This window comes from Rhea pennata, unplaced genomic scaffold (genome assembly GCF_028389875.1).
Source record: "Rhea pennata isolate bPtePen1 unplaced genomic scaffold, bPtePen1.pri scaffold_151, whole genome shotgun sequence".
NCBI classification, from domain to species: Eukaryota; Metazoa; Chordata; class Aves; order Rheiformes; family Rheidae; genus Rhea; species Rhea pennata.
The window spans coordinates 23,715-35,904 of NW_026907625.1; the positions used below are offsets into that span (position 1 = coordinate 23,715).

Genomic DNA, 12,190 nt, shown 5'->3' on the forward strand with positions numbered 1-12,190 from the left:
AGCCCCCCCAGAGCCCTTTCCCACAGCCCCCAGGCCCACCGCGTCCCCACTTAGCCCTGCCCCACAGCCCCAGGGACCCCCCAAAGCCCTTCCCTAGAGCCCCCAGGCCCTCCGGGTCCCCGCTCAGCCCTGCCCCACAGCCCCGGGGACCCCCCAAATCCCCCCCCCAGGGACCCCGCGGCGCCGCCCCACCTCGCGCAGCAGGTCCTGGTCGAGGTTGTGGCGGGCCAGCAGCATCTTGCGCTTGTACTGGCGGCACTGGAGCTCGAAGTACTGGCGCTGGCGGCAGAGCAGGGCGGCCTCCTCCTCGGCCTGCAGCTGCTGCAGCGTCTCCTTCTGCCGCAGCAGCCACTCCTGCTTCTCCCGCTTGGGCGTGCTGGGGTTCTCCTGCAGCTCCTGCCCCACGGCGCCGCGTCGGAGCGGGGCCCCGGCGAGGCGGGGGGCTGCAGGGGGTCCCGGGGAGTCCCCCAGGGGGGCTGCGGGGTCCTCAGGGGGTTCTGGAGTGGGGCTACAGGGTCCTAAAGGGGACCCAGTGGGGCTTGAGGGTGCCAGGGAGGGGTCCCAGGGGGCTGCGGGGTCCTCAGGGGGTACTGGAGTGGGGCTACAGGGTCCCAGGCGGCCCCAGTGGGGCTGAAGAGTGCCAGGGAGGGATCCCAGGGGGTCCCAGTGGGGCTGGAGGGTCCTCAGGGCGTTCTGGAGTGGGGCTACAGGGTCCCAGGGGGCCCCAGTGGGGCTTGAGGGTGCCAGGGAGAGGTCTCAGGGGGTCCCAGTGGGGCTGGAGGGTCCTCAGGGTGTTCTGGAGTGGGGCTACAGGGTCCCAGGGGGCCCCAGTGGGGCTTGAGGGTGCCAGGGAGGGGTCCCAGGGGGCCCCAGTGGGGCTGGAAGGTCCTCAGGGCGTTCTGGAGTGGGGCTTGGGGGAATAGGGGGGGTCCCGGGGGCCTCAGTGGGGCTGCAGGGTCCTGGAGGGATCCCCAGTGGGGCTGGGGGGTCTTCAGAGGGTTCTGCAGTGGGTCTAGGGGGGTCCCAGGGGTCCCCAGTGGGGCTGGGGGGGTCCTCAGGGGTTCTAGAGTGGGGCTATAGGATCCCAGGAGGCCCCAGTGGGGCTGGGAGGATCCCCACAGTGGGTCTAGGGGGGTCCTGGGGGTCCCCAGTGGGGCTGGGGGGGTCCTCAGGGGTTCTAGAGTGGGGCTACAGGGTCCCAGGAGGCCCCAGTGGGGCTGGGGGGATCCTCACAGTGGGGCTTGGGGGGTCCCGGGGGTCCCCAGTGGGGCTGGGGGGGTCTTCAGGGGGTTCTGCAGTGGGTCTAGGGGGGTCCCGGGGGTTCCCAGTGGGGCTGGGGGCGGCGCTGGGGACTCCAGGGCCTCCCTGGAGTGGGGCTGGGAGACCCCAGGGGTCCCCATGGGGGGAATTCGGGGAGAGCCGGGGGAGGGGGGGGGTGGCCCACGGCGGCACCGAGGACCCACGGCGGACAGGCGGGCGGTGGGAAGAGTTGGGGGTCCCCAGCATGGGGCTGGGGGCGTCCCGCCCAGTTGGGGGGCAGCAGGGAACAAAGCCCCCCCCCCCCCCCCCGCCCCCCCCAACACACCCCATGGGGCCGGAGCAGAAGACGCCGGAGCAGAAGACGCCGGAGCAGCCCCCAAACGTAGCGGTTTCACCCCGTTTTCCGTGGGGTGGGTGTGTGGGGGGGGGGGGGGGTGTGGGGTGGGTGTGGGTGCGTGGGGGGCGGGGCCCGGACGCCGGGGCCCTCACCTCCTTGAGCTGCTCCTTGCGCAGCTTGTACTGGCGCTTCTGGGCCTCCAGCAGGTTGCCCAGCTCCTTCTTCTGCTGGCCCAGGATGTGCTGCTGGAACTTCTTCTCCTCGGCCAGGGCCATCTTGGCCTGCAAAGGGGGGGGAGGGGGGAGGGGGCGGGGCTGGGGGGGGTGGGGCCACACCCCCTCCACCCCACCCAGCCCCACCCACGCCAACAAGCCCCACCCTCAGCTCTAGGTCTGTGCCCCTGGGGGGTAGCACCAACTCCGCAGGTCCCACCTCCAGCTGTGGCTCCACCTCTGCAGGCTCCACCCCCTGCTCTGGCTCCGCCCCCTCCGCCCCCCCCGCTGCTCTGGCCCCCACCCCATGGAGCCCCTCATCATCTAGGTCTGGCTCCGCCCACCTGCCTCCATAAGCCCCACCCCACCTCTTCTAGCTCCACCCCCTGGCTCCAGAGCCCACCCACCTCCATCTCTAGGAGGGTCTGGGGCAGCTCCACCTCCATAAGCCCCACCCCACCTCTTCCAGCTCCACCCCCTGGCTCCAGAGCCCACCCACCTCCATCTCTAGGAGGGTCTGGGGCAGCTCCACCTCCATAAGCCCCACCCCACCCCTTCTAGCTCCACCTCCTGGCTCCAGAGCCCACCCACCTCCATCTCTAGGATGGTCTGGCGTAGCTCCACCTTCAAGTCCATCTCTAGGACGGTCTGGTGCAGCTCCACCTCCATAAGCCCCACCCCACCTCTTCTAGCTCCACCCCCTGGCTCCAGATCCCACCCACCTCCATCTCTAGGATGGTCTGGTGCAGCTCCACCTCCATAAGCCCCACCCCACCCCTTCTAGCTCCACCCCCTGGCTCCAGAGCCCACCCACCTCCATCTCTAGGAGGGTCTGGGGCAGCTCCACCTCCATAAGCCCCACCTCACCTCTTCTAGCTCCACCCCCTGGCTCCAGAGCCCACCCACCTCCATCTCTAGGAGGGTCTGGTGCAGCTCCACCTCCATAAGCCCCACCTCACCTCTTCTAGCTCCACCTCCTGGCTCCAGAGCCCACCCACCTCCATCTCTAGGATGGTCTGGTGCAGCTCCACCTTCATGTCCATCCATCTCTAGGACGGTCTGGTGCAGCTCCACCTCCATAAGCCCCACCTCACCTCTTCCAGCTCCACCCCCTGGCTCCAGATCCCACCCATCTCCATCTCTAGGAGGGTCTGGGGCAGCTCCACCTCCATAAGCCCCACCCCACCCCTTCTAGCTCCACCCCCTGGCTCCAGAGCCCACCCACCTCCATCTCTAGGAGGGTCTGGGGCAGCTCCACCTCCATAAGCCCCACCTCACCTCTTCTAGCTCCACCCCCTGGCTCCAGAGCCCACCCACCTCCATCTCTAGGAGGGTCTGGTGCAGCTCCACCTCCATAAGCCCCACCTCACCTCTTCTAGCTCCACCTCCTGGCTCCAGAGCCCACCCACCTCCATCTCTAGGATGGTCTGGTGCAGCTCCACCTTCATGTCCATCCATCTCTAGGACGGTCTGGTGCAGCTCCACCTCCATAAGCCCCACCCCACCTCTTCTAGCTCCACCCCCTGGCTCCAGATCCCACCCACCTCCATCTCTAGGATGGTCTGGTGCAGCTCCACCTCCATAAGCCCCACCCCACCTCTTCCAGCTCCACCCCCTGGCTCCAGATCCCACCCACCTCCATCTCTAGGATGGTCTGGTGCAGCTCCACCTCCATAAGCCCCACCCCACCTCTTCTAGCTCCACCTCCTGGCTCCAGATCCCACCCACCTCCATCTCCATCTCTAGGACGGTCTGGTGCACCTCCACCTCCATAAGCCCCACCCCACCTCTTCTAGCTCCACCTCCTGGCTCCAGATCCCACCCATCTCCATCTCCATCTCTAGGATGGTCTGGTGCAGCTCCACCTCCATAAGCCCCACTCCACCTCTTCTAGCTCCACCTCCTGGCTCCAGATCCCACCCATCTCCTTCTCCATCTCTAGGATGGTCTGGTGCAGCTCCACCTCCATAAGCCCCACTCCACCTCTTCCAGCTCCACCCCCTGGCTCCAGATCCCACCCACCTCCATCTCTAGGATGGTCTGGTGTAGCTCCACCTTCATGTCCATCCATCTCTAGGACGGTCTGGTGCAGCTCCACCTCCATAAGCCCCACCCCACCTCTTCTAGCTCCACCTCCTGGCTCCAGATCCCACCCATCTCCATCTCCATCTCTAGGACGGTCTGGTGCAGCTCCACCTCCATAAGCCCCACCCCACCTCTTCTAGCTCCACCTCCTGGCTCCAGATCCCACCCATCTCCTTCTCCATCTCTAGGACGGTCTGGTGCAGCTCCACCTCCATAAGCCCCACCCCACCTCTTCTAGCTCCACCTCCTGGCTCCAGATCCCACCCATCTCCTTCTCCATCTCTAGGATGGTCTGGTGCAGCTCCACCTCCATAAGCCCCACTCCACCTCTTCTAGCTCCACCTCCTGGCTCCAGATCCCACCCATCTCCTTCTCCATCTCTAGGATGGTCTGGTGCAGCTCCACCTCCATAAGCCCCACCCCACCTCTTCCAGCTCCACCTCTGCACCCAACCCGCCCTTTATTTCCTTCTCCAAGCTGACCTGCTCATGCTGTAACCCACAGAAAACCCATCCCAGACCTTCTAGATCCATCTCCTGATCCAGATCGCACCACGTCCTTCTCCCGGATGGCCTGGTGGAGCTCCAACCCCCCGGAGATCCCACCAAGCCTCTTCCAGCTCCGCATCCCACCCAGCCCCAGGCCCTGCCCCCCACCTCCTTCTCAAAGATGGCCTGGTGCTTCTTGGCCAGCTTCTCGGCCTCGGCGCTGAAGTTGCTGCGGTGGGCCTCAAGCTCCTTGTCGAGGCGCAGCTGGTGCTCGTCCAGCTCGGCCTTCAGCTTGTTCTCCAGCGCCATGAGCTGCTTCTGGTGCTGGCGCCGCATGCGCTTGTAGCCGCTCATCTGCTCGCGCAGCGCCGAGTCCTGCTCGTGCTCCTGGATCTGCCGCGTCACCAGCGAGGCCGTGCGGATGGTGGCGAAGTGCTCCCGGTTGCGGCAGTAGGCCCGGCGCCGGGCGGCCACCGCCGAGCTCTGGGCTTCCACCTCGGGCTGGTAAGGGTCGTCGTAGAGGTTGTCGTGGCCCTGCGGCGGGGCGGGGAAAAGAGACGGGCGTCGGACTCGGGAGACGGGGCGCCCGAGGCGGCCCCGGCTCCACGGGAGGTCCCCGGGGGTGGCCCTGGCTCTACTGGAGGTCCCCGGGGGTAGCGCCAGTTCTCTGGGAGCTCCTCGGTGGTGCCCCACTCTCTGGGAGGCCGCCGTGGTGGCCCCAGTTGTCTCGGCCATATCCCCGTCCACCTCCCCGGCCATCCGGGATGTCCCCAGTGGTGGCCCCAGCTGCGTATCACGTCCCTGTTCTCCTCCCCAGCTGTCCAAGGTCTCCAGGAGGTCCCTGCTAGTGGTCCCAGCCACCCAGGAGGTCCCCAGTGGTGGGCCCAGGTCTCCAGGAGGTCCCTGCTAATGGCCTCAGCCACCCAGGAGGTCTCCAGTGGCGGGGCCCAGGTCCCCAGGAAGTCCTTGGCGGTGGCCTCAGCCACCCGGGAGGTCCCCGGTGGTGGGCCCAGGTCCCCGGTGGTGGGCCCATGTCCCCAGAAGGTCCCTGGTGGTGGCCTCAGCCACCCAGGAGGTCCCCGGTGGTGGGCCCAGGTCCCCGGTGGTGGGCCCATGTCCCCAGGAGGTCCCTGCTGGTGGCCTCAGCCACCCGGGAGGTCCCCGGTGGTGGGCCCAGGTCTCCAGCAGGTCCCTGCTGGTGGCCTCAGCCACCCGGGAGGTCCCCGGTGGTGGGCCCAGGTCCCCGGGAGGTCCTCAGCGGTGGCCTCAGCCACCCAGGAGGTCCCCGGTGGTGGACCCATGTCCCCAGGAGGTCCCCGGTGGTGGCCTCAGCCACCCAGGAGGTCCCCGGTGGTGGGCCCAGGTCTCCAGGAGGTCCCTGCTGGTGGCCTCAGCCACCCGGGAGGTCCCCGGTGGTGGACCCATGTCCCCAGGAGGTCCCCGGTGGTGGGCCCAGGTCCCCGGGAGGTCCCTGCTTATGGCCTCAGCCACCCGGGAGGTCCCCGGTGGTGGGCCCAGGTCTCCAGCAGGTCCCTGCTGGTGGCCTCAGCCACCCGGGAGGTCCCCGGTGGTGGGCCCAGGTCTCCAGGAGGTCCCTGCTGGTGGCCTCAGCCACCCGGGAGGTCCCCGGTGGTGGACCCATGTCCCCAGGAGGTCCCCGGTGGTGGGCCCAGGTCTCCAGGAGGTCCCTGCTGGTGGCCTCAGCCACCCAGGAGGTCCCCGGTGGTGGGCCCAGGTCTCCAGGAGGTCCCTGCTGGTGGCCTCAGCCACCCGGGAGGTCCCCGGTGGTGGGCCCAGGTCCCCGGGAGGTCCTCAGCGGTGGCTCCAGCTCTCCAGCCACCCCAACTCCACCCCGCGCGCCCCACGCCAGGAGAGCCCAGGCGTCCGGGCAGCGCCCCGCGCCCCGAAGCCCGCACCGGCAGGCGGTGGATGACGGAGCTGTTGGAGGTGACGGTGTGCTCGCCCTCCTGCATCATGGCGATCTCGGCGCCCTCGTCCTCGTCGGAGGCGTCGGCCAAGCTGTTGACGCTGCTGCTCTGGCTGGAGGCGCTGATGGACATGCTGGGCACCGAGTGGCTGCTCTCCATGCTGTTCACCGTGCCCGTGCGGTGCAGGAAGGGCTCCACCTCCTGCGCGACGTCCATCCGTCCGTCCGGCCCCGAGGCCGGGGCGGCGGGAGACGCCGGGGTTCAGCGGGAGCCGGGCGCTTCCCCCACCGCCGCCGCCGCCGCCCACCTCACCTCCTCCTCCTCGGCGGGGTCGGCGCCGGGGCCGTTCTGCGCCTCCTGGAAGAGGATCTTCTTCATCTTGCGGTACTGCAGGTTGTCCAGCTCGCGCACGGCGTCCTTGGTGCGTTGGATGAGGTCCAGCACCACCGTCTGGGGCCGCTCGCGGAGCAGGAAGCGGTGCTGCGGCACGGGGACGGGGACGTTGGCGGTGGGGCGCGGCGGCCCTCGGCCCCACGTCCTCTCCCCACCCCACCCCACGCCGCCCCACCTTGAGGAGCACGTCCGAGGTGGGCCGGTCCTGCGGGATCTTCTGGAGGCACGAGTCCACGAAGTTACGGAAATACTCCGACCTGCGGGCCGAAGGGAGCGAGCGGAGCGGGCGCCCGCGGCGGGCCCAGGCGTCCGGGCGCCTCGTCCCCGCCGCCGGGGCTTTGGGGGTTGGGGGAGGGGGGGGGGGAAGGGAGGGGCCCAGGCGTCCGGGCGGGAGCTCCCGGCTCACCAGTGGCTGGCCTGCAGCACGGGCGACTCGTTCTGCGCTATGTGGTATAAGGCACTCATCGCGTTCATGTTGAAGAGCGGCGGCTTCCTCTCGGCTGTGGGGCAGAGCCGGGGGTCACCGCGGCGCGTGTGTGTGTCCCCCCCCCACACACACACCCCACCGCCGTCCCGGGCGCCCCCAAACCGCACCCAGCTCGATGCAGGTGATGCCCAGCGACCAGACGTCCGCCTTGCCGTCGTACTGCCCCTCGTCCATGGCCAGGATCACCTCCGGCGCCATCCTGGGTTGGGGGGGGGGGGGGGGATCAGCGGCGAGGGCTCTCCGTCCGTCTGTCCGTCCGTCCGTCCGTCCACCCCCCCAGCCGGCCGGCCGCGTCCCCCGCCCCGTCCTCACCAGTACGGCGTCCCCACGAAGGAGTTGGCCGGCGCCACGATGGAGGCCGAGCCGAAGTCGCCCAGTTTCACCTGCCCCGGCTCCGTCAGCAGGATGTTGCCGGCCTTGACGTCCCTGGCGGGAGGGCGGGGGGGGTCAGCGCGGGACGGACAGACGGACAGACGGGGACAGAGACACGCCGGGGACGGCGTTGGGACGGCGCTCCACGGGGGACAGAAGGACGTGGGGCAGCGCTGGGGGGACAGCAGGACACGGGACGGACAGAAGGACGCGGGGATGGGGACAGAGGGACGCGGGGATGGGGACAGAGGGACGCGGGGCAGTGCTGGGGGGACAGCAGGACACACGGGACGGACAGAAGGACACGGGGATGGGGACAGAGGGACGCGGAGATGGGGACAGAGGGACGTGGAGCAGCGCTGGGGGGGACAGCAGGACACACGGGACAGACAGAAGGACACGGGGATGGGGACAGAGGGACGCGGAGCAGCGCTGGGGGGACAGCAGGACACAGGGGACAGACAGAAGGACACGGGGATGGGGACAGAGGGACGCGGGGGACGGACAGAGAGACGTGGGGCAGCCCTGGGGGGACAGCAGGACACAGGGGACAGACAGAAGGACACGCGGATGGGGACAGAGGGACGCGGGGTCAGAGGGATGCGGGACAGACAGAAGGACGTGGCAGGTGGAAGGACGTGGGGGACAGACAGAGGGACGCGAGGATGGGGACAGAAGGATGCGGGGCAGCGCTGGGGGGACAACAGGACACAGGGGACAGACAGAAGGACACAGGAATGGGGACAGAAGGACGCAGGACAGACAGAGGGACGCGGGGATGGGGACGGAAGGACGCGGGGGACGGAAGGACGCGGGACAGACAGAGGGACGCGGGGGACGGACAGAGGGTCAGCACAGAGGCACCGCGACGGGGGTTGGCAGACAGACAGGCGGACGCCGGCGGGACAGGCGGAGGCAGCGGAAAGACACACGGACGCGGCGGGGGGCAGGGGGACAAGCGGACATGCAGTTGGTGGGGAGACAGGCGGACGGGGGTGGCGGACAGACAAGCAGACAGACAGGCGGACACGCAGTTGGCAGAAACAGGCGGAAAGACCGGCGGTGCGGAAACAAGCAGAGGGAGACCGGGGAGACAACCGGACGTGCAGTTGTCAAGCAAACAGGCAGATGAGTACGTGGTAGGTACAGGTGCACGCACGGTTGGCACGGAAACAGGCTGACACCGGCACGCCAAACGGACAGGCGGAAAGACAAGCGGACCCGCAGTGGACAGGCAGGCAGGCAGCGGTGGAGAAACAGCCGCACGCGCAACCAGCGCAAAGACAACCGTGTACAGGCACGGCGGAGCAACAACCCGACGCGCGGTTGACAGTGAAACAAGCAGACACGCTGTTGGCGGAAAGACAAGCGGACATGCAGTTGACGAACACAGCCGGACGCGGGGACGGTGCGGAAACAGGCAGACGCGCGGCTGGTGGAGACACAGGCGGACGCAGGGACGGTGGACAGACAGTCGGACACGCAGCAGGCAGGAGAACAGGCGGACGGCGGAGACACAGGCGGACAAGGGGACGCGGGGCCCGAGCCGGCCCCAGAGCGGGTTGCGGGGTGGGCTGTGGGGCAGCACGACGCCCAGGCAGGCCGTGGGGCAGCGTGAGGCCGTGGGGCACGCTATGGGGCACGGCGTGGGGCAGCGTGACAACCACTCCCCCCCCTCCAAGCACAGGCCGTGGGCAGGCCATGGGGCAGCGTGACGCCGTGGGGCACGCCATGGGGTAGTGTGAACCCCCCCCACACACCCCAGGAGGGCCACGGGGCAGTGTGACACCATGGGGCACACCATGGGGCAATGTGACCCCCATCCCCACCCCAGGGGGGCCACGGGGCAGCGTGACACCATGGGGCACACCGTGGGGCAGCACTACCCTCCCCCCCCCAAGGCAGGCCATGGGGCAGCGTGACGCTATGGGGCAGCATGAGCCACCCCGCAGCGGGCCATGGGGCAGGCCATGTGGCAGCGTGACGCTATGGGGCAGCATGAGCCACCCTGCAGCGGGCCGTGGGGCAGGCCATGGCGCAGCATGACGCCGTGGGGCACACCACGGGAGCAGCGTGACTCCTCCCCCCCGCCCCAGGCAGGCCACGGGGCAGCGTGACGCCATGGGGCAGCACGAGCCACCCCGCAGAGGGGCCGTGGGGCAGGCCATGGGGCCACGGGGCAGCACGACGCCGTGGGGCACGCCACGGGAGCAGCGTGACACCCCCCCACCCCCACCCCCCTCGGCAAGGCAGGCCATGGGGCAGCGTGACACCATGGGGCAAGCCGTGGGGCAAACCATGGGGCAGCACAGCCTCCCCCCCCCCCCAACCCCCACAAGGCAAGCTGTGGGGCAGACCAAGCTGTGGGGCAGACCAAGCCGCGGGGCAGACCAAGCCGCGGGGCAGCACGACACCCCCCCCCCCACCCCCTTCCCCGGGCCGCGCCGTGGGGCAGGTGCCCGGTGTGGGGGGAGCGGAGGCAGGGCGGGGGGAGGGCGGGGGGCCGAGGCGGCGCCGTGGGGCGCGCCGTGGGGCAGCTACCTGTGGATCATGTTGTGGGAGTGGAGGTAGGCGAGGCCCTGCAGCGCCCCGTGGGTGATGGCCGCGATCTCCACCTCCTGCAGCGGCTTCTTGTGCACTGGGGCGGGGGGCGGGGGGGGTGAGCGGGGCCGCCGTGGGGCGCCCCACGGCCCTGCCCCACGGCGCCACGCCCCCCCCCTGCCCCCCCCCGGCACTCACTCACCCTCCAGCAGGTCAGAGGCCGAGCCCAGGCAGTACTCCATGGCCAGCTGGGAGGGGTGGGCAGAGGGGTCAGCGCCTGCCCCACGGCGCCCGCGACAGGGAGTCTCCCCCCCCCCGCCCCACACGTGCCCCACAGCTCCCCTGAGGGGGGGGATGGGGATTCCTCATACCCCACATGCGCTCCCAGCCCCCAGCTACGGGGTGCCCCTGCCCCACACCTGCTTGCAAGCTCCATCTAAAAGAGCTCCCAGCCCCACACGTGACCCTAACCCCACCTAGGGGGTCCCCCTGCCCCACATGCACCCCCAGACACCAGTTGGGGGGTGCCCCTGCCCCACACAAGAGCCTGGATCCCAGCTATGGGGCCACCCCATACCTAGATCCCAGCCATGGGGCCCTCAGCCCCACAGCTGCCCCCACACCCTGCCTACGAGGTCCCCAACCCCCAACCATGGGGCCACCCCATCCCTAGATCCCAGTTATGGGGCCCTCAGCCCCACACCAGCCCCCAGCTCCCAGCTCTGGGGTGCCCCCCACCCCCTGCCGCCTAGCTATGGGGCCCTCAGCCCCACACCAGCCCCCAGGTCCCAGCTATGGGGTGCCCCCCACCCCCTGCCCCCCAGCCATGGGGCCCTCAGCCCCACAGCTGCCCCCACACCCTGCCTACAAGGTCCCCAACCCCCAACTATGGGGCCACCCCATCCCTAGATCCAAGCTATGGGGCCCTCAGCCCCACACCAGCCCCCAGCTCCCAGCTATGGGGTGCCCCCCACCCCCTGCCCCCCAGCTATGGGGCCCTCAGCCCCACACCAGCCCCCAGGTCCCAGCTATGGGGTGCCCCCCACCCCCTGCCGCCTAGCTATGGGGCCCTCAGCCCCACACCAGCTCCCAGCTATGGGGTGCCCCCCACCCCCTGCCCCCCAGCTATGGGGTCCCCACACACCCCCAGACCCCAGCTATGGGGCCCTCAGCCCCACAGCTGCCCCCACACCCTGCCTACGAGGTCCCCAACCCCCAACCATGGGGCCACCCCATCCCTAGATCCAAGCTATGGGGCCCTCAGCCCCACACCAGCCCCCAGCTCCCAGCTCTGGGGTGCCCCCCACCCCCTGCCCCCCAGCCATGGGGCCCTCAGCCCCACACCAGTCCCCAGCTCCCAGCTATGGGGTGCCCCCCACCCCCTGCCCCCCAGCTATGGGGCCCTCAGCCCCACATTAGGCCCCAGCTCCCAGCTATGGGGTGCCCCCCACCCCCTGCCCCCCAGCTATGGGGCCCTCAGCCCCACACCAGCCCCCAGCTCCCAGCTATGGGGTGGCCCCCACCCCCTGCCCCCCAGCTATGGGGCCAACCCTGTCCGCAAGCCGCACTTACGGGTCCCACCAGCCCCCGAGCCCCAGCAACGTGGTCCCACCTGCCTTCAGCCCCCCCCCTCCCCCACGGCTATGGGTCCCCCAGCCCCCGCTGAGGGTCCCCCCCACCCCCTGCCCCCCGAGAGCCCAGCCGCGGGCCGCCCGCGCCCCACGGCGCCTCACCCAGGCCGTGTGCTCCCGCAGGTAGCAGCCCTTGTACTCGATGGTGTTGGGGTGCCGCAGCCTCTGCAGGAACTTCACCTCCTTGATGATGTCCTGCCACTTCTGGGGGGGGCGGAGGGGGGGCACAGGAGGGTGGTGGTGGGGGGGGGACATGTGAGGGCGGCCCGGACGCCTGGCCCCCCCCCCCCCCCCCCCCCCCGGCCGTGGGCCTGGCCCCCTCACCTCGTTGGATTGCTTGCCGCTGTAGGACATCTTCTTGATGGCCACCACCTCGTTGTTGCGCATGTCGCGGGCCTGGGGGGGGGGAGGGGGGGGGCAGAGGGACGAGTTGGGGGGGTCGGGGGTCAGGGACAC

The 12,190-nt window shown here is 69.9% G+C and overlaps 1 protein-coding gene across 1 annotated transcript in view; it reads right to left on the reverse strand.

Annotated features, from left to right (window-relative positions):
* Nucleotides 1-12,190, reverse strand: part of TAOK2 (TAO kinase 2) — a 29,898-nt gene that overhangs the window by 15,019 nt on the left and 2,689 nt on the right. The window contains exons 3-15 of the mRNA XM_062600903.1: nt 12,059-12,130; nt 11,837-11,938; nt 10,306-10,351; nt 10,104-10,200; nt 7,503-7,616; nt 7,298-7,389; nt 7,110-7,203; nt 6,879-6,960; nt 6,623-6,790; nt 6,299-6,511; nt 4,551-4,916; nt 1,750-1,878; nt 193-396 (exon numbers count right to left, since the gene is read on the reverse strand). Of these exons, the coding sequence (XP_062456887.1) occupies nt 193-396; nt 1,750-1,878; nt 4,551-4,916; nt 6,299-6,511; nt 6,623-6,790; nt 6,879-6,960; nt 7,110-7,203; nt 7,298-7,389; nt 7,503-7,616; nt 10,104-10,200; nt 10,306-10,351; nt 11,837-11,938; nt 12,059-12,130 (1,779 nt within the window). The remainder of the gene's footprint in view (nt 1-192; nt 397-1,749; nt 1,879-4,550; nt 4,917-6,298; nt 6,512-6,622; nt 6,791-6,878; nt 6,961-7,109; nt 7,204-7,297; nt 7,390-7,502; nt 7,617-10,103; nt 10,201-10,305; nt 10,352-11,836; nt 11,939-12,058; nt 12,131-12,190) is intronic.